The sequence below is a fragment of the Myripristis murdjan genome, chromosome 23 (genome assembly GCF_902150065.1).
Source record: "Myripristis murdjan chromosome 23, fMyrMur1.1, whole genome shotgun sequence".
NCBI classification, from domain to species: Eukaryota; Metazoa; Chordata; class Actinopteri; order Holocentriformes; family Holocentridae; genus Myripristis; species Myripristis murdjan.
The window spans coordinates 5,144,064-5,164,707 of NC_044002.1; the positions used below are offsets into that span (position 1 = coordinate 5,144,064).

The 20,644-nt window shown below is 44.1% G+C and overlaps 1 protein-coding gene across 1 annotated transcript in view; it reads right to left on the reverse strand.

The window, feature by feature from the left end:
• The window catches only part of celf2 (cugbp, Elav-like family member 2), a 188,734-nt gene that overhangs the window by 126,335 nt on the left and 41,755 nt on the right, over positions 1-20,644 (reverse strand). Inside the window, exon 2 of the mRNA XM_030045558.1 lies at positions 17,359-17,394. Within this exon, the coding sequence (XP_029901418.1) occupies positions 17,359-17,394 (36 nt within the window). The remainder of the gene's footprint in view (positions 1-17,358; positions 17,395-20,644) is intronic.

Consider the following 20,644-nt stretch of genomic DNA (forward strand, 5'->3'; position numbering starts at 1 on the left):
GACGGAGGGGATGGGGAAGTCACCTGAACTCAGCTGGGCCATCATTTAAGGCTGCCATGAACCGTTATGAGAGAAATCCACGGCGTTTAACATATTAAGGAGCATCAAACGGATGGGAGTTAGATGAAGATATATGACGGCCAGCGAGCGTCTGATGGAGAAGGTGGCCAAGCTCTGCAGAAACCCGAAGGAGCCCTGAATTTTCATATGATAATGCGGCATGGGAGAAAAAATTATATCAGCACAACTTTGGAAACTGATTTCAACTGCATCAGTAAGATCTATCTATAAAACAAAACAGCTAGCAGCTATGAATGACTGTAAATATTGTCTCCACTTTGATTTTGGCGCTATATTTACACAGATTTTCAACGTTGCAGCATCCAACCTCAACAAAATGTTTGCTGGGTGGGATCTTTTAAGGAGTAAAATCGTGCTTTTTAAATATGATTAATTTGCACCCATAAACAATGGCTGTCATAGCTGACTTTTTATTATTTAAAGCGATAACAAGGCTTCTCCAAATCACCGTTTTCCTAGCGTAAGCCATGCTATCCACACGTATGGAGCGCAGGGAGGAGCCAGCCTGGCCTGGTCTCCAGAGAGAGGGCCCCGTCCAGCGGATCATGCCCAGGAAGAGGCAGCCCAGACAGGCATGTCTCAGCGAGTAGCTCTCCCAGAGGAGGCCCTGCCAGATCCAGCTCCATATACCTGGCACATCACAGCCTCTCCTCCCTGTAGGAAGCTGGGGCTGAAGACACAGGCAGGGAGCTGCTGATTAAAAATTCATCTCTCTGTTTATTATGATTTATGCATGTTTCACTGAGCCAGGAACGAAAAAAGAGAGGAGAGAACAGCTTCATTAGTGCATATTGTGTGTTTGTGTGTGTGTGTGCTGTATGTGTGTGTGTGTGTGTGTGTGTATGCCTGCGTGTGTGTTTGTGTATGTCTATGCCCGTCTGTGCACTGTGAGTGTGTGCTTGCTCGTGTGAGTGTGCGGCTAGCTGGCGGGTGGGGGATAGTTAAAATTATGGATTGTACGTGAGCTTCATTAGAATGTTTGGCATACAGGGCAAAATCGTCTGTCTTCACAAAACACCTGCATTTCACTGAAAAACAACAACAATTGAAATCCAAAATTATCCACTGTGCATTAAAATGCAGCAGACTCTTTTGCTAACTTCAAACTTAATTACTGATTTCCGCCTCTGTTGTTCTCCATTCAAATCGAATCGTCCCCTCACTGCACTGCATCTCAGCCAAAACTGATGGCAGCGAGCGGCGCTGCAAATATTGACACATGGCGACTATATCAACCAAAAATGGGACATGCGACCACAAAATGGACCATAAAATTGACCGCCACTCTCAGACATACATCAGCGCTCTCTTGCTCTTCTTTCATCCGAATAAAGGCGAGCAGCCAACCATCATATGTTTTTACTGTTAATTACAACGAGAGCCCACAATCTTCAGATGTTCCACAGAGGAGCTGGAGGCTGTCATGGCGGTGTTCGTGAAAATGTCTTCCCCTCAGAAATAAAACCGAGACAGGAGATTGCCTTATGAAAACTGAGCGTGGTTTACTATTGCAAAACAAAACAAAACAAACAAAAAAACCCTATAATAACAATGTTTTTTTGGAGGGGCGGAAATTAAACTCATGGTTTGTGAACCATGGTTTTAATATGGTTTAACCACTGTTTTTCTACAATAGTATCTCAGCGTAATTATAAAATACTAAAAAAACATGGTTAGGATAATTAGCATAAATTACCATAGTGAAACCATGGTGGCAGCATAGTTAAGAGTACAGTAACCATAGTTACCGCCAAGTGCCATAATACAACTGTGGATGCTACTAAAAACCATAGGAAGCCATACTGAACTTTGTAATGCTAGCTGTGTGTGGCTAATGTATTAGCAATGCCTGAAATATGATGCAATGGATGCAACACCATCAAAACTGATCAAACAAGACATCGCTGGACATAAAGGACATAACATGTCTGTGGCTAATCGCAGCTAGCTAGTGTGGGTCAGGCTTCGATAAGTGGTTTCCAGTATGAAACGCGACTGCACACAGAATACACGTGTACCCGCTTTTGCAGTTTTAGGCTGCAAAAATGGCGAGATCCACACATCTGTCCTAACAGTGTAAGCGCAGAGCATTACGCGACGTCTGATGAATGAGGAAAATCTTTTCAGCTCAGTTGCCTCTCACTGCCTTTTGGGCTTGCCAATGTGAAGCTGCTTTCGAGTGTTGCTTTAACCCTATAAAGCCATTTGTATCATAGACGATACACATTTTCAATTCCGTTTTTCGTTTTCAGTTTAATCAATACTTGACCAAAATACTGTTGTATACCTTTGAACACTTCCCCTGTTCACCCTGGACCATACCATTGGCACTTCAACTACATATCATATATCATACACCAAAAAGGTCGCGTAATAACATATTTTTTCATTTTTTATTATTATTTTTTTTAATATATTTTGTTATAGGACTAAATAAAGGGTGCAATTTCAAAAAAATGGAATTTTGCCAATTTTTTGCCAATTCTTTCATAGTTCAGGCTTTATAGGGTTAAATTAGACAATTTAGCCAAAAATACCAAAACTCTGTGTTTCCCAAAGGATTTTTATCTTATTCTTGTCAGTTTGGAAAAGCCTAAATCAGCATATAGACTTTGGGACAGTAAAACTCACTGCAACACAGCAAAAGAAGGAGACTTAGGAGAACAAGAATTGGAATAAAAAAATATAAATGTGTATATGTGTGGAATGGCATCTGACCAGAATATCCCATTTCAGTCAATTGAGCTTAAGGGCTTCTAGTACACAGCCGGTGTAGCGTTCACTAATTCTACCATAAAAACTGCAATCAGACAAAGTGGATTACCTCCATCAGATCAGAGGTGGATGACACTGACTTGGATGATTTTGAATAAAGAGACAAATCAGTATTTCTACAACTGTGCTTCTAATCAAGGCCCCTCTGAGGGCCTCCGTGTGCCTGCTGCTGAAGCCAGGCGTCCAGATCTGCTGTGGTCGAGGAACAGAGGACATATGGCAGCGTCTGGGGTTGACAGAAGTGGGAGGGGGACTGGGTGAATGGGTGGGACGGGTGTGTGTGTGTGTGTGTGTGTGTGTGTGTGTGTGCGGTGGGCTTGGCGTTGACCAGACATCCCTATATGCCAAATCTAGCCTGGATAGATTGCCATTTTTTAGGGCCCGAGCGCTGGAACAGCGCGAAGCCCTATTGTTTTTCCTTCGTTTTTTTTTCCTATTATTACGTGTCATTAGGCCTTAATTTGACCCCCTAAACATGCTCAAAAACTCACCAAATTTGGCACGCTGGCCAGGTCTGGTGAAAAATTTGATAAAATGGACAAACGGACCCCCTAAGTGCAGAAATGGGCTCGGTAGCGCCACCTAGGCACACAAAGGCAGCCGCTGTCGCCCACAGGAATGCGCTAGAAAGACCAAACCACTGCCGCAATGTAGGTCTCATCAAGCCCTACAATTCACGCGCTGACACCCCCGACCTAAAATCAACAGGAAGTCCGCAATTTGCGTTTGAACATCACGTTCTCGCCCAAAATTCCGCTTTGAAAAAAATCTATCTCCTCCCAGGCCGTAAGTGTCAGCGGCTTGAAAATTTAACAGATGACAGAGGACACAGTGCTGAACAAAAGTTGCTAAAAACTCCGTCATTACTCGATTCGTTTGGATTTTATAAGCCCTCAAAGTCGGAGTGGCCAAAACCAACACCTCGTTTTTTTCCATGGACTTTGGTGTGAAGAGGCTGACTTTTGGCACTAATTAAGCCCCTGGAGTCTAAAGTAAAAGTCTGACGGCTTTGAAAACTATGCAGATGGAAAGAGGACGAAAATTCCTACAAAAATATGTAGTTTTGATGTGGATTGGACCAAGTTTGTGGGAGCTGTGAACAGTTTTCAAACGTTTTTGACTCTGGTGTGCTCTGCTCTGCACTCTGCCTGGACATGTGACTCACTCTAGCTGCCTCAGGAATGCGCAATACACACCCATTGTAAGAGCTCAGAGGGAGCAGAAAACACTCTCAAACTAAAACTGCCATAACTTCAAAACGGTAAAAGATAGCAAAATCATGTAAATGGGAGATTTATAGATCCGAGTCTCGTGACTCGTTTAAACTTTGAATCAAGTCTGTCACTTAAACGGTGACCGAGCTGTGACACCTCAAACAGGGGTGGGTTTTCTGGATTTCTCCATTAGATTGAACGAGGATTTCTCTGTCTGCCTGCATTTTGGTGTGATCATGCCACAGCTGCCAGTACTCAAGTCAGTCACACACTAGGACAGCTAAGGGCGCCATCTGCTGGAGGGGCGCTGCTAGTGGCCAGATGGGCACCAGCAGCGAATATACTACCAGTGGGTTTTTTGTTGGCGTCGTGTGTGTGTGTGTGTGTGTGTGTGTGTGTGTGTGTGTGTGTGTGTGCACGTGCACGTGCGTATGTGTGTGTGTGTGTGTGTGTGTGTGTGTTTGTGTGAGTGAGTGAGTGAGTGAGTGAGTGTGTGTGCCTGCATTTTGTTGTGATCATGCAGCAGCTGCCAGTAGTCCTGTCGGTCACACGCTAGAACTTCCGCGGCCTTTCAAAATAAAAGCCCAAAACTCTTTCACAATAAAAGCACCGAAAAATACCCGTAAAACTGGAACAAACGGACGAATTGTCTGCGCTTCGACACGCGCGCCGTCCCCGACGTGCACGGGTGGGCGAGGGCCCGTCCAACGCTGCTTGCAGCTTTAATTGCATTTTATGTTTCATACACACCCAACCCCCCCTGCCTGCTCACCCTAACACACACACACACACACACACCCTCTACCCGACTCAACCCTGTGACAACATGCCTTTTCGCATAAGAGCATCTTGTTTTGGTCCTCTCGCCGCTCAGAGAAAACACACGCGCTCAAACTGACATCGCAGTAACTTGGGGCCACGGCTCAGACCGAGCTGCCCTGCTCTCTTTTAAATTGTGTTTACAATTTAATGACCTATTTGTGTATGTTTTTTTTTTCCAGCGAGTGCCTGCTTCCCTCCTCTCTCCCCCCCCTCGCCTCTCTCTCTCTCTCTCTCTGTGTCTCTCTGCGTCTCTCGCTCCCTAACGCGCTCTGACAGCGAAAGGTCAATGCCCATTGGCTACACGGGGGGCAGTGAGTGATGTAAGGAGGTTGTCATGGTAACGTGCGGGGCTCGCTGAGGACGCAGGATTGCTTTTTTTTTGTGCCAAAACCAAAGCGAGGACCCGACCAGGATCAAAAGACGGAAGCTCAACTCATATCTTCCCCTGCATGCACCCCGGACCCGGCCGGGCTAAATGGCTGAATGGTACTTTAATTGACCGGCTATCTACTGGTTTGGCAATGGGCAGGGTGGGACTTGGCCAGTCATGCCAGTGAAGCAGATTTGCATGTCAGAGAGAGAGAGAGAGAGAGAGGGAGGGAGAGAGAGAGAGGCCTAAAGACAGTCGGTCGGTGGGCAGCTCTGTTATGTCTGTGAGCCCACATTCTGCTGAGCTTGGCTTCCCATTAATAAAAGAGGGATTACCAAAGTCTGCAGGCTCCTCTCTCTCTCTCATTCTCTCTCTCTTTCTTTCTCTCTCTGCCTTTTTTTTATCTCCTTAGGCCGCTCTCCAGCCGAGAGTCGAGCGAGGGTTCACATCCGCACTCCTCCTCGCCGCCGCCCCCCATCCCGCCATCCCTTATGCCCTCCTCTTATTCTCCTCAGCATTCTACTCATGCTCATCTCATTCAAAAAAAAAAACCCTCTCTCATCTGCCTTTCCTCCTGTCTGTCTCCATTCCATTTCTCTCTCTATCTCTCGCTCTCTCCCTCTCTGAGCACGAGGGGGAAAAATGCACCAAAACACAGATAAATTATTTAGATTTTTTTTCCCCAAAGAGAGAGAGAGAGAGAGAGAGAGAGAGAGAGAAAAAAAATGCTTGACTCTGCAGTTTGAAAGAAAAGGGAAAAGGGGTGAGGAGCGGAGGGGGTGAGAAATAAAAATTGCATTAGATACAAGATTCCGCAATCAGCCCAGGATATGAAGAATTAATCTTATCTTTCACCGGCACACGCAGCCAAGGAGGAGAGCGCCTCCAAAGACTTGGAGATGACAACAGGACGAATTCGCCTTTTCCATTACGCCGCCATTCATCCATTGTGTCGGCCGACGCCTCACGATAAGCGGACGTATTGTTGCCATTGACAATGTCATTATGGGAAGGTAAACAAGCGAGGCAGCCGGGGGTCGGGATGAACCGGGTGGGGCCAGAAGGTCACCGAGACAATCTGGAATGAAAGGATGCAAGACCCCAAGGGAGAGATAAACTCCTCTCCTTCTTCTTCTTCTTCTATCTCTTTTCTCTGTCTTTCTGTTCTCGCTCTAACTCTCTCTCCGAAAGCCAAGGACGGGCATATGCCTAGAACAAAAGCCCCGGCGCCGCGGCGTAATCAACTCCTCTGTACTCCAACAGCAGCAACACAATCTTCCCTGGAGGTCATCCATGGGAAGAGGCTTAAGGGGGAACGGCTGCGGGATCATGGGCTATTAAGATGGGAAAATAGGATGACATTCACCCGGCCTCCCACCACGTTCCACGGCACACCACGCTGTGTACGTGTACAAACATTCAGCCACGGAAACCCAGGTTGCATGTTTGACTGACGTGGGATGCTGAAGGCCAGCGCTGACACTTTGGATTGGAGCAGATTATATCCGACAAAATTCGACCTTTTCATGCGCAAAACATTCAAAGAAACAGAACTGAAACTGTAAGATGTTTGCCACACACCAACCATACTCTAAAGCCACTTAAAAAATACATAACAAGCAATGGACTCTAGCAATTGAACTCCATTTCTTGTACTGTTTCTGTCTACAGTTGTCCCTCGCTATAACGCAGTTCACCTTTCGCGGCCTCGCAGTTTTTTTAGTGCAATTTTGCATGCTTTTTTTTTTACTGGACTTATTTTTCTACGAAGGTTTGAACTTTGAGAGTTTAAACAAGAGAGAAAAGTGAGAAAATGTTAATGCCTGTCTGAGAAAAGTGTATAAAGTGTGTAGTGAGGGGTTTTACAGCCTTAAAACATCTATATTAATTGTAAAAAAATAAAGCTGACTACTTTGCGGATTTTGCCTATTGCCGGTTATTTTTAGAACGTAACTCCCGCGATTAACGAGGGACCACTGTATATACCGTAGATATAGACATAGTTACACACATACTTCCACTCTATTCAAATTCAGTGAGAAAATGTATTCATGCATGCCTGAGTGGAACAGAGTTGAGAAGTTGGCGGGGTTATATTCGCTGGCCAGGGTTATGGAAGTAAGAGATCCCATTCATTTTCCCCAAATGTGATGTGATGGCCCATTTGATGGACATGCGACTCTCCTGGTTGGATCATCAGTAAAAAAAAAAATAAATAAAAAACATAAGCATTGCACTGATGCAGGTTAATTTAAAAAAAAAAAAAAAGTCAAAAAGGCAAGTCTGTACCTAAAACACATTAGGAGGTAAGTCAACTATCGGTTCCACAGTGCACTGCCTCAAGAAACAGCCAATCACAGAGCTGCAAAATCTGTCGCCGGCACGTGTGAAGTTGAGCTATGTGGCTTTGAGTCAACTTTATACAGACACTCCTCAATCATTTCAACAACTATTGCGCAGCATCTTGTTGCTGATTGCAATCACCATCTGGAATACAATACAATATGATACTGCATATCTTTGAATACATTCTGTGGCTTTAGTTAGCTCCTTCACCATAGCAACACTTGCTGAGGCTCATGGGTAGTGTAGTTTTTAGCGCCACTGGCCATTAAACTGAACCGACAGAAAATTTTGATCTCTCAGAAACCAAGTAGAAAAATTTAGAAGTGATGGCCCTAAAGTGTCATAATATAGTCTTATTTGGAAACAATTTCAACAATACACATTGCTTTGACTGTTTTGATCAACTGTAGTACTGATGCAATACAATATTGAAACAATATGCAGGCACACAAACTGCATCATATCTGTCGTATCACAAGCGGAAGACGCTGACAGAACTACTTTTGATTTTTAATTTTTTTTAAGAGGGCAATATCGGCAAAGCAATATATTGGTCTACACCTAACACACACACACACACGCACACACACGCACACAGACACGCAGAGCCAGGCTGGTTGAGAATGGAGATGGCGAGAGTGGTCCTATTCCATTTGCAGACATTAGCACAGGGAGATTAATTTGTCCCCTTCCATTAGGTGGGAAAGCAGCCCTCGTGGCTCGTCAATTATCTCTTAACAAAAAGAAAAATACAGAAATAAACAAAACCCATCCAAACAGTCAGCACTGTATAAGTGCATACCTTGCACTGTATGCATATATAAGCGCATGATTGTGTGTGTGTGTGTGTGTGTGTGCAGGCGCTGAGAGGGAAAGCCACTGTTGTTCTATAGAAGGTGGGAGGGGAAGAGTGTGTGGGGTCAGGTGTGTGTGTGTGTGTGTGCGTGTGTTTCCGTGTGTACAAGGGAGTGTGTGACGGCCGACGGCTCATTACCGGTGAAAGCCGCGCCGCATTTTCCACGTCTAGTATTCAGCTATTCAGTAGTTGCCTGTGGTGTTTGAAACAGAATGAAAGAAATAAAGTGAGACAGAGAGGGAGGGATAGAGGGAGATAGAGAAGAGCTTGTTGTTGTTGTGTTTAGACTTGCCGTCTTCCCCCTGCTCTCTCCTCCTTTGTGAAGATTTCGACTTCATTAGAATTATAATGAACATCAGCCGAGCTCGCTGAAATATTTTTGGCTCCTTGAAAATAAATGAATACATAAGCAAATCAATTCAAATCTGCCCATTATGCCTGTTTTCTGGGTCGTGGAAAACAGGCATAATGGGCCACACTATAGGCACACTGTATGTTCCAGGCAGCCACAAGAGGAAGCTAAAATTAGCGCATCATTTGTCATCATTCCCGACATCATTACACTACATATTGTAAAATCAATTTCATATCCATAACTACCGACTCTGGCTGACGGTGGTGCATTGACAGGCTAAGTAGTGACAGAGATTGAAATGTATTAGTGCATTATGGTGGTAATGTTAACACTACAGTGGAGTAATGTGGAATGTTGGTATTTTTTGTGTGTGTGTGTGTGTGTGTGTGTGTGTGTGTGTTTGGCTGTCGCGCTCCGCCGGTGTGATGATGTTGCTGTGTAGTGAGACTCACTAATTGGCTCACCTGTCTCTCAGCCATCTGGAGCCTCTCTAAAAAAAACGTCACACCGAGTTCCCCCAACATGGCGCACACACACACACACACACACACACACACACACACACACAGGCACGCATTTGTGCCCACATACAGGAACACACAAACACGGGCCCACGCAAAACAAGCAAATGTAAATGAAAAACCGAGAGAGAAATTGAAAGACAGTTTTGTGCATCAAATTCAGAAAAAGAGCGTTCTTGAAGGGGGCTTTGGTTAGGATGGTGGTTCTATGTACAACCAGTATGAATCAAAGGACCATCCGAGGTGTTTAAAGAAAGTAAATAATGGCAGGAAAAAGAATTTGGTGTGGCTCTTATAGGTTAAACGTTTTCTAGTAAAATATGACTTTGGTAGTGTTGGGTTGTTGAAATCTCCTCATTAGCTGCTCTGTGCTCCCCTGGGCTGCTCATCCACAACACTGCATTTCTATCTCTCCATTCACTTCCATAGCAAAACAGCTCCCGAAATAGCACTTTTAGCACATAAACAAACATGAGCAAAGCAGATTATGTAAAGATAAAAAAAAAATAATAATAAATAAATCTTGGTACCCACTTTTTTCATGCAATTACAATTATTTGTGAAAGCACCACGAGGTTGTTTCTTCCTCGTGCAACGTAACTAAGTGGAGGTTTCCTGCAGACATTATCTGCCGGATCTTCTTTCCAATCCAAATAGGAAAATAACAAGAAAAGAGACGTTTAATTTCCTCAAAAAAAAAAAAAAAAAAAAAAAAAAAAAAAAAAGGTAGCGGGACTTGTTTTTTTTTTTTTTTTTATCCTCGCATAATTTGCTTTGTTCGCATTTGTTTATGTGCTAAAAGTGTTATTTTGGGAGCTGTTTTTGCCATGCTATGAATATGAATGGAGAGATAGAAATATAATATTGTGGATTAGCAGCCCACGGGGAGCACGGAGCAACTAATGAGGATATTTCACTTCCATGTGGAGTCCTTTAATGCCCAGGGAATTATACAACGCAACACTCTAGCAAAGATCAGTTTGCTTTAAACATCAATATGTCATCGTCAAATCGACTGAGAAATCTTGGTATAATAATCATACAGATTTTAGACCATGGTTGAACAGCTGGTAGCCCCTATTTCACTCTACAAGTCCTATTAATGCCGGTGTTTCTCAAAATTGAGACCATATTTTCCATGGACCCTGTCATCTCCTGTTGCAAACAGGTTCCTTGCCTCTCCAAAGGTTTTCTATTCGTCTTGTCTGAACACCATAAACTGGGAGATGATTTTTCCATTGCCAGAAATTCTGAAAGCTTCATTTGTGTTTGTTGATGTTTAACAGTGCCCACCTCCTGTTTTGAGCCATAAAGCGGTGCAGCAGATTCCCCGCCAAAATCTAAGCTTGCGATGTAAAATGCAGTCGAGTTGCTTGCATGGCTCTCTCTGATGGCCTGCTTTTCCATACAGTAACTATTGTACTGCCTCCGACATAATGAGTTAATGATTTATTGATGTTTGAATGCATCTTTAAATGGCTCATTTCAGCTCCATAAAGGCTCTTTGTAGAGCCTTTATTTGAACATTGTGCGTTCTTTATGGCGACATAAAGAAATGCTTCAGCTGTGGTGCACGCCTAAAGCACCGGCTTCTGCTAAGAGTGTGAATGCAAATGCATAACGAATTATGATGAGCACAAAATAATGATAATAATAGCAATAATAATAATAACAATGATAAATATGGACTGGAAAACCACTGGAATGTGTCTGTTGTGGCACAGCGGAGGAGACACACCCCTGTCAGCCCCCCCCATCCCCCTCCCCTCAGAGAGCATCAGCTGGAAGAAAAGCACTTCACTACGCTGGAAAAGCCTTGGGCATAGTGTTCTGTATTATTTGTGTGTGTGTGTGTGTGTGTGTGTGTGTGTGTCGTATGGGTGATGATGGTGGAATGGCAGCAGTCAAACCTGCTCTCATCTGCACTAGCACTATATCAGGAATATGGAAGAGCCGAGGTGATTACTATTATTTTTATTCTGATTCTTCTTATCGTCACTGAGGGTTATGAGAGGCAGAGGGGCCTGTGACCCACTTTTGGCTCTCAACTCATTGTTTTTAGAAACCACGATTGAGTGTGTGTGAGTAATAGTTTTGATTCTCTCAGTACCCAATGTGTTCCAGGTCAGTGATCTGAATCTGGACTTCTAGTGCTCTGCCACACACACTCACACACACACACATTGAGTATCCCTCTCCCTACCTACTGTACTGTATGTTCACCTGCCACCCAGCTAGCCCTGTTCTTTACACAGGAATAGTTTGTGTGTGTGTGTGTGTGTGTGTGTATGCTGCACCTCTCGGTCTCTCGTTGCCAATCAGAGGGAAAGAAAATGATCTTGAAGAAAGAGAAAGGTTGTGGAGGAGGAAAAGGAGTGTAAGCATGAGGCCAGCTCTCCGTAGATAGCCCCCCCCTCCTCATCCCTCCCTGCTCCTGTCCCTCCCCGTCATTAGCGGCCCTTTATAATTCATGTGTTGGGATGAAAAATGGATGAACAGCGAGCGTGACACCGGCGCCGCCTCCCGCAATTAAAACCCAGCGACGGCTTCACCGAAAACACAGCCGCCGGTTTGAATCCCAGCACCCGGCGAACGGGGAAGTGTGCGTTGGACGGGGAGAGTGAATGCTCCCACCCCTCCGCCGCCTCCCCCCGTGACTACATCAAGGTCAGGAAGAGCAAACAAAGAACGGCCTTGGTCTGATTTATAAAAAAAAAAAGAAAGAAGAAAGGAGGAGAAAGTGGCGCCATTTCCATTGTCACTGTCATCGGCCTGATTGCCAAAATGCACGCCGTCATCATGTTTTTTTTTTTTTTTTTTTTTAAACTTTCCACCAGTTGTACAAGTTGGGCGCCAGGGTTTGCTGCCTCACAATGAACGAGTTCTTGGCCGCGCTGTCAAGACGCGAGCGGGGTTTGCCTTTTTGTGCTGACCGGCGGTGTTTTTTAAGGACGCGCGTGTCTCCCAGACTGGCTGCTCTCGCTGGACACTTGACTCACTGGGGGATAAATTAGAGCTGAGGAAGGAGCCTTTAACACTGATAACTGTCACTGCCAGCAAGAGAGAGAGACTTATTCTCACACACACACACACACACACACACACACACACGCTGCCTCTCCACCGCAGTGCCATCTAGTGAGCCCTGACCGTCTCATGAATATTCACATCATGGGCTACTGGGAGGGGCGGGGCCAGGACCACAGCTCCCAGCAGCAGTTGGAGGCGGTTGCCGTAGTGAGGAGAGAGCGCCGTTGTCGTGCGGCAACCAGGGAGGCAATAACGGACGCAGCGTACCGGGACGCCACATTGTGCGAATCTCTGTAATTATACACTCTACCTTCTATGTGTGTCTGGCTCTGTAAACAGGAAGTGTGTGGAGTGTGTGTGTGTGTGTGTGTGTGTGTGTGTGTGTGCCTCTCACACACCTGCAGTCCTTGTGCCAAAGAGGAACTTGAGGCCTATAGAGAGCTGTTGTATCTGTTCCACTCGCAAGCTAATGCCATTCACACTCTAATCAACACTTGTTTACGTCAATTCATGTTGTTGTTTTTTTTGTTTTTTTTGAATGCATATGCAAGGGTGTTCGTGTATGCGCGCGTGCGTGTGGGTGTGCGTGCACGTGCGTGTGCGTGTGTGAGGGTGTTTGCATGCGTGCACCAGTCTCATGAGGTCATGTCAAAGCCAATAGTGGGTTTGTGACTCATAATGACCGATGCTGAAAGGCATCCGTGGAGCTGCGCTCACTAATTATCGGCTATGTGCCTTCAAAGCACATTATCAGCGCAAAGACCTGCAATTACACACACACACACGCAGGCACACGCACACACACACACTCCCTTCACACCCGTTATCACCCCTGTTTCCGGCATCAACTCTGTTCTCTTCCCAAGCTGTCGTCTTTCCCCTTGATTGCCATCGTCCTCTTTTTTCCTCAAACCCCGCTTCCATCCCTCTCCTCTTCTCTCACCCTGCTTTCATTTTTCAACACCATCAGACTCTTTTCCCCTTTGTCTTTCTTTCTTTGCCCCCCTGATCGGCATTGTCTTTTTTTTCCCAACCCCGCTCCATCTTTCTGAGCCCTGTTTTCATTACTGACACCATCATTGACTCCCCTTGGTATTCCTACTTACCCATCCCCGCATTACCCTCATTCCCCACCCAGTAACCCCCCACCCCCCCAACTCCCTTGCTTCTTCCACTTTTCCTATCTTATCACTTTGCCCACCCCTCCACCCCCCTCCCCCCAGCTCCTCTTCCTCCTCCTCCTCCTCCTCCCAGCCCAGAACAGACGCTTAAATAACGAGCCGAGTGTCAATCAAACCGCCGGAGAGCTTCATTAGAGGAGGAGAGCGCACAGGATCAAATTATACGCCCAGTTCTCTTTTTGTGTGCGCACATGTGCACGCACGCATGTGTGTGTGTGTGTGTGTGTGTGTGTGTGTGTTTGGAGGGGGGGAGTGGTGGTGGTGGCTGTGTGTGGTGGGTACGGAGCTGGGGGAAGTAAACACACGTACTGCAATGACGCAGCTGTGTGGAGGATTAGCGTGAAATGCACAGTGTGTGTGCGCGCGCACGTGCGTGTGTGTGTGTGCGCGTGTGCGTCAGCTCACGCGACGGTCACAGCCTCGCCTGTTTTCTCCAATCAGAGGGAAAACCTAAAGCAAACTATTTTGCCTAATTATTCGCAGCCACACTCCGAGTCTCTTTCTTCTTCTCTTGTTTTTCTCCTCTCTCTGTCTCTGCCTTCGTCTCTTTCCGTTGTGCCGGATCTCATATCAGGATCTGCCCATGAATATCATGAAAGTGTAAGGTGAGACTGATATATGGCGCTCATACTGGCCTTTTCATAAAAACAGATCTGGTTCAGACAGTGCTGTTCAATGACTGACACCATGCACTTTGTATACATAATTGCTGTAGAGCTGATACTGGTCACCTATGGGAAGCTCTTAACCTGAACACAAATATGCATAAATATGAATATTATCTTGCTGGATTGCAATGGGGACTCTTGGTGTCCCATGGTATGAATGCTGTTTCAGAGGCTTCAGACCTGCTGTGAATCAAATTCTAAGGAAAACACTTCAATCCAGAATTACTGGGATCAGTCTTTGAAAGTCCTTATCATTCGAACCCTAATTAGGTGTCCCCTGCTCCCTGCACAGCACTCATCACTGCACCATGTATGATGGATGTAAATGGCCACCGCTAAATGTAATAAGACACATTCACCAGCTTCAGCTTATATTTAAATGTATTAATTTCAATGATCCTCTTTCTGTACAACAGTATCTTGTACCTTGTACTTCAAATGATCATGTTAGGCTCTCTGCTCTATTTCTCTGTCCCTCGTGTTAAGAAAACAGGAACTTTTATGCTTAAAGCCCCGACAGATTGGAATCATTTATCCGTTGATATTCGATCCATTTCATCATTTGGTATGTCTAATCATACCAAATGATGTCTCCTTACTTTGGCTGCTTTTGTTATCAGTGACGCTGTCGCTGTTTATACGTTATGTCTGAAAAGTCCTTCAACCCATACAGCCACATACTGTAGGTCGTTTCAACCCTCGAATATGACCCACAGGAGGGTTTCTTAAATTAGTAGTGCGTACGACCCACAGGGCTGTCTCTGGTATGACCCACATGTTTTGTGAAACAGTACCACATGCACGCTTCGCCATTAGCTAGCTTGCTAAAAATAAAAGAATAAAATACTGCGTTGAGGGCAGGGAAAGGTTTGTCGTCATGGTTGAGGTTAGGAAAAGGTCGTGGTTAACGTAATGAAACATTACCACTCTGCTAGAGGTCACCTCACTTAAAATGTAACTACAGGTCAGAATAAGCTGCTTGTACCTATGAGTTTTTTTTTTTTTTTTTGCCGGAGGACAGTCTCCTTATGTTTATACCTGATGCTATTTGGTGATCTATTCACACTCTATTATTTATGTGTTAGCCAGTTTTTCCATCTTGTGGTTGTAATATTTTCACTTTCATGAATTAATGTATGTGGTTTGTCTTTGTTGTTGTTTTCTCTTTGCCTCCATACACTGCCATATTGATAACTGTGTTTCTATTTTTTTTTTTTTTTTTTAGGTTTTGCTGTCAGGTAGTGATTATGATATATGTTGGGACCCCCTCCAGAACGAGATGGTGCAGCTCGAGGGGTTTATCCTAATAAATACATTTTGACTAAAAGCAACACATCATGGTGTTGAAATTGTACTTGAGTAGAGCTGAAAAGGACTGGTGGAGAAATCGATGTATCTCCCACCACTGCAGCAAATCTCCATCCTAACAAATCATTAAGCCTCACATTCAGCTTTAAAAATCTTGTTTGTCTTAAAACAAGTGAAAAAACGCTGCCAGTGGGATGAGATAATCCCACTTGTTTCCAGTGCAGATTCACTCCTCTCAGGAAGTATAAATATGTTGAAAAAGGGCAGAATAAGGCAGATCGGCCCACTAGTATGAGGAAAATGACACTCAATTCAGGACAATTCTGGAAACAAGTGGGATTAGCTCAACCCACCGGCAGCTTTCTTACCTTGTTTGGAGCAAAACGAGATATTAAGATTCAAAAAAAGACTAAATGATTTGTTAGGATGGAGCTGTTTTTGCACTGCTGAAAATTCAGGCAGAGTAAGAGTATCTGAGCAGCTGAGTTACTTATAAACAGCAGAATGTTAAGACACATGACCTTTTCAATGCAGTGCAAATAGACCCAGAGGAGGCCAAGACTCCCTTACCTTGATTCCCCCACTCATCCCCAGTAAATTTATCCCGTGATGGATGACTCCACAAGCTACTCGGCAAAGTACGAGTGCACAAAAAGCTCCTCGTTTACGGTAACAACACTAATCGCAATTTGTCCCTTCCACTCTTGAAAAGCGACATGATCGCGTCCCATTGTTGCTTTCACACACTCCACAATCTCTCACCTCGTCTCTCTCTCTCTCTCTCTGGGGGAGGGTGTGTGTATGAGTCCGCATTCATGTGTTATGCATACATGCATTAAAAAAGATCAAAGTATCCTTCAAAATGTGAAAAAAAAAGAAAGGAGAACTATATTCTAGCCTTTTTGGCAGCCCTTCCTATGATATCTACAATGCCTTTTAAGGGCACTCGTCATGAGTTATAATGATTTATGACCACATATATAAAAAACACATATACTTGCTGATGCATTATACTAGTGCACACGGATCCTATGAGTGTTTATGGCTAGATCTATCAGTGAGGAAAGCTCAGGTCGATAACGCTTGTATTTATAATTCATTCTAACTATAATGTTTTATGACTGCTGGTACAGTGTCTCAGTATGCATTATCTGTGCTTATAATCGTGGTCATAAAGCATTACGAGTGCATTATAATTCCTTATGAGGGTCCTTAAACAGCGCTGTAGAGCTGGCAGTGATATGAAAGTGTCACCGCCCGTTCCCCCGTCCTCGTCTTCTCTTCTCTTTGCGACTTTCTCTGCCTTGGTTCTGAAGAGCAGTGGGGGGGGGGTGGTGGTGGTGGTGATGGTTTTCAGGGCAGGATATTCGTCCTTTTCCTGTTAACTCTGCCTCGGATGAGAAATAGGTACTGCTATTTTAAGATCGGCCCTTATTTAAACCTTTTTCTCTCTCTCTCCTCCCCTCTCTTGATCTGTCGCTCTGTCGCCAAGGGGTTTAGTTTAATGACCCTCCTCTGCCGTAGATCTGAGCCACGTCACATCTCTCCTTTCCAATTTCCCTCTTTTCTTCCCCTTTCTCTCTTGCTATACCCACAGCCCGGCCTCGCCTTCCTCCCATCCCTCTACGTCTCCCCACAACCGCCCCCCCGCAGTTTGATTTCCCTCCAGCGCTGAAGGGAAACGCGAATGTCTGCTGATGCGGCCAGCGTCTGGCCTCAGGCCTAGATATACACAGCATGCTTCACTGAGGATGAGAGCGGGAGCGGGGGGAGAGAGGTGAATAAGTAAGGAAAAGAAAAGGAAAAAAGAATCAGAGATGCCTTACAGTACCTTTGTATCGGTCCAGAGAGGTCACTGGCGTCCTGCCTGCAAAACAAGAGCAGAGAGGGAACACGTGAGGACTTTCGCTTCAGAATGAGATTTGAGACATGTGACATATGCTTCTGCAAACAAAACGCACAAATAAAAAATAATTATGGATAGGGGGCTGATTAAACATGCTCTTGGCATTTTTAAAATTTAAAACTACACCTATCTGATCAACCTAAATCACAAAGTGTGGCACATTTGCCAAAAATGAACTCTGGTGTTGGAACAGATGTAACAAACAGACTTAAACTTAACGTCTCCAAGAGACAAGGTCACATGACTTCTACTTAACGGAAAACAACATATCTTTAAAGGTGACCTTATGCTGCTCTAGTGGTGGTGATAAAACATTTCAACCAATAAAAACCAACCAATCTTGCTCCTCTACATCAAATAAAATTGTGTCTTGCTCCCTGACTGATATCCTATTGGTTTACACGTCTGAGAAATCCCTCCCTACATGATTTCCTGCCAAACATCCTGTTTCACCAAGGAAGTAATAGTGTCATATATTTGGGTTTTAAAGATAGGTCTGATATTTTTCAACCCATGCTCTATTAAATTATGATTACCATCATTTATAACCATATATAGCACAACTGCATCCCTATCTTTAGCGCCGAGAGACTCACCAATCTGCTGCAGCTTCTCACTACCCTTCAGCGGCTCTCGTTTTTGGCCTCAAAAAACATAAATGTCCATTTTGAAAATGAGAAACTCATAAGATTTGTGGGTAATGAAGCCCTCAAATTTCCAACAGTGACCTCTATCAGCTATTCGAAGACCCCCTCATGCAATGATCTTACTTCCTTGATATGATGTACATACTGTTATGACAGGATGATTGGGCGGGACATAACCTGGGGAGGGATAAACCAATAGGATATCAGCTAGGGAGAGAAACAGTTTTACTGTTTCCCAGGAAGAAAAAGCGATCAGAGTTTATTTCATGAGGACTTTAATTGAGGCCTCACTTAAAAATATGAACAGAGTCCAGACATTATTTGAACTCTTCCATCTGCCTTCTGATGAAATCATTCAAAACAAATGGCAAAAACAGATTGGCACGCAGTGTAAATAGCCCTCCAAATGTATTTGCATTGTTACCTAACAGACCTTTTGACTATTTTTCACATTAACTTGTCATCGTTCAGCCCAGACAAGTGACTGCATTGTTGTTTACCGTTGCCTTGTTTTTCCGAAATGGATGTATGGCACTCTGAGCTTTTCATTTTTATCTTAACATTATTTTTTCCATTTTTTTAACAGTGGGAGTACAGCAGCTGGGTGCCTATGAAGGCAGTATATCTGAAAAGATGTGATACAAATCACATAAGCGAGTGGCAATCTGAAACGCAGACGCACACACACTCTCATCTAAATAGTAAATTGGTCTTGTCTGTCCTTGGGAAGCAGGACAGAAACTTGTTCGTTCCACTGGGTTTTCTCCATAATTCCCTGCTGTTTTCCTCGTTCTCTCTCCTTCCCTTTTTCTGTTTTATCCCTTCCTCCATTCTTCTCTTCTTACACTGCATGTAAATAAATTGGTCCCCAGGCCCCGCCACTAGATACTCGGTGTGTGTGTGTATGTGTGTGTGTGTGCTGTTTGTTGTACACAATAAAACACACACACAAACCAGCTTTTGCGCACACACACACACACACACACACACACACACACACACACACACACATCCCTCCAGAGCACCGATCTGCAGCCTATTAGCGTGTGCTTTTGTGTCACAGAGGTAAATAAAATAAGAAAGCATTAACTATTCTCTCATTAATAACACGGATGTGCATGTGTGTGTGTGCGTGCGTGTGTGTGCATGCGTGTGTGTGTGTTATGATGAAATGAAGAGAAAACACTCCGTCTCCCTGCTCCACAACACAGTGGCCAATCGCTACTATCACTGCTCTTTGCACTTCAAAGACCTACTCTTGTCTGTTTCATCTCCAACCACAGGACGCTCATCCCGTTATCCATCTACACACACACACACACACACACACACACACACACGCATACATACACACACACTCATACAATGCACACATGATAGCCACCCCCGCTTCAGTCCATTTTCCCGATGCCATGAATTATGAAAAAGGGTAAATGGAACATCGAACGCACACTGTTACCCACAAGATTACTCACACACACACACACACACACACGCATGCACGTACATACACACACAATCACACCTGGGCTTATGCACACACAAAGCACAATTACACATCTTCACTCATATGGTCGTTCTAAAATCTACACACAAATACGTTGCCAAACAATTTCACACATGCCCGAGTGGCTCTTGCAAACAGCCAAAAGATGTTAAAAAAAAAAAAAAAAAAAAAAAAACACATTCTGCAGCTCAAACATAACAGAAACAACTCAATTACAATTCCCATTCCTCCATAAAACATCATTACAATCACTCTGTGGAGGTAATAATAGATGCAGGCTAACAGCCCGCTATTCCTCTAGTTCAGTGTTTCTTCCACTGATCCAAAAGGGGATGCAAGCTGAATAAATCCTCAGGTATTCAATTTTCTGAAATGTAAGACTAAATTTCCAGGGTAGTGTTCTGAAAATGTTTGTAAAGGTTTGTAAAAACTGTGTGTCTGTGCTATTATTTGCCAAAATACTAGGCCATGACACAAAATAAAGGGCTATCTGAACAAGTATAAAAAGACCGAAAATTGGATTTTGCTCGAAAGTAGCAAAGTCTGAAAACCGGGGTGAAATAACTCGACTAGTTTTCTAACGCGGTTTTTAACGCTTGTTTCAGCGGCGGCAACAAGTGTCTCACTTGCTCCACTGGAATTTCAAATAAAATTCCTGACACAAAGTAAAACGGGAAACAAGTGAAATCGCCTCACGACTCACTCGACAAATATAATATTTTAACACCAGACGCGAAGGAGGTTTTGAATCGTACTGAAGCGCGGTCGAAATGAAACGTTAATGTGAACATGCAAACATAATAGATCAGAGATTTCAGACGAGAGCAGTGATTTTTCAAGGTGCGCTGAGCTGAGAAGAAATAAAAAAAAAAACGAGCACCAAATTTGATAGTTGAAGTTTTCTCTCAGCTGAGCGTGAATGCTCCTCAGCAAAATCAGCCCTCGGTTTTGCATCGTGCACCTTTAAAACCTTAAAACGTGTTATTCAAAGGCTCTTGTTTTTTTATTTTACTTTAATTTTAGCTCCATCTTCTTCTTCTTCTGTTTATTCTAAACA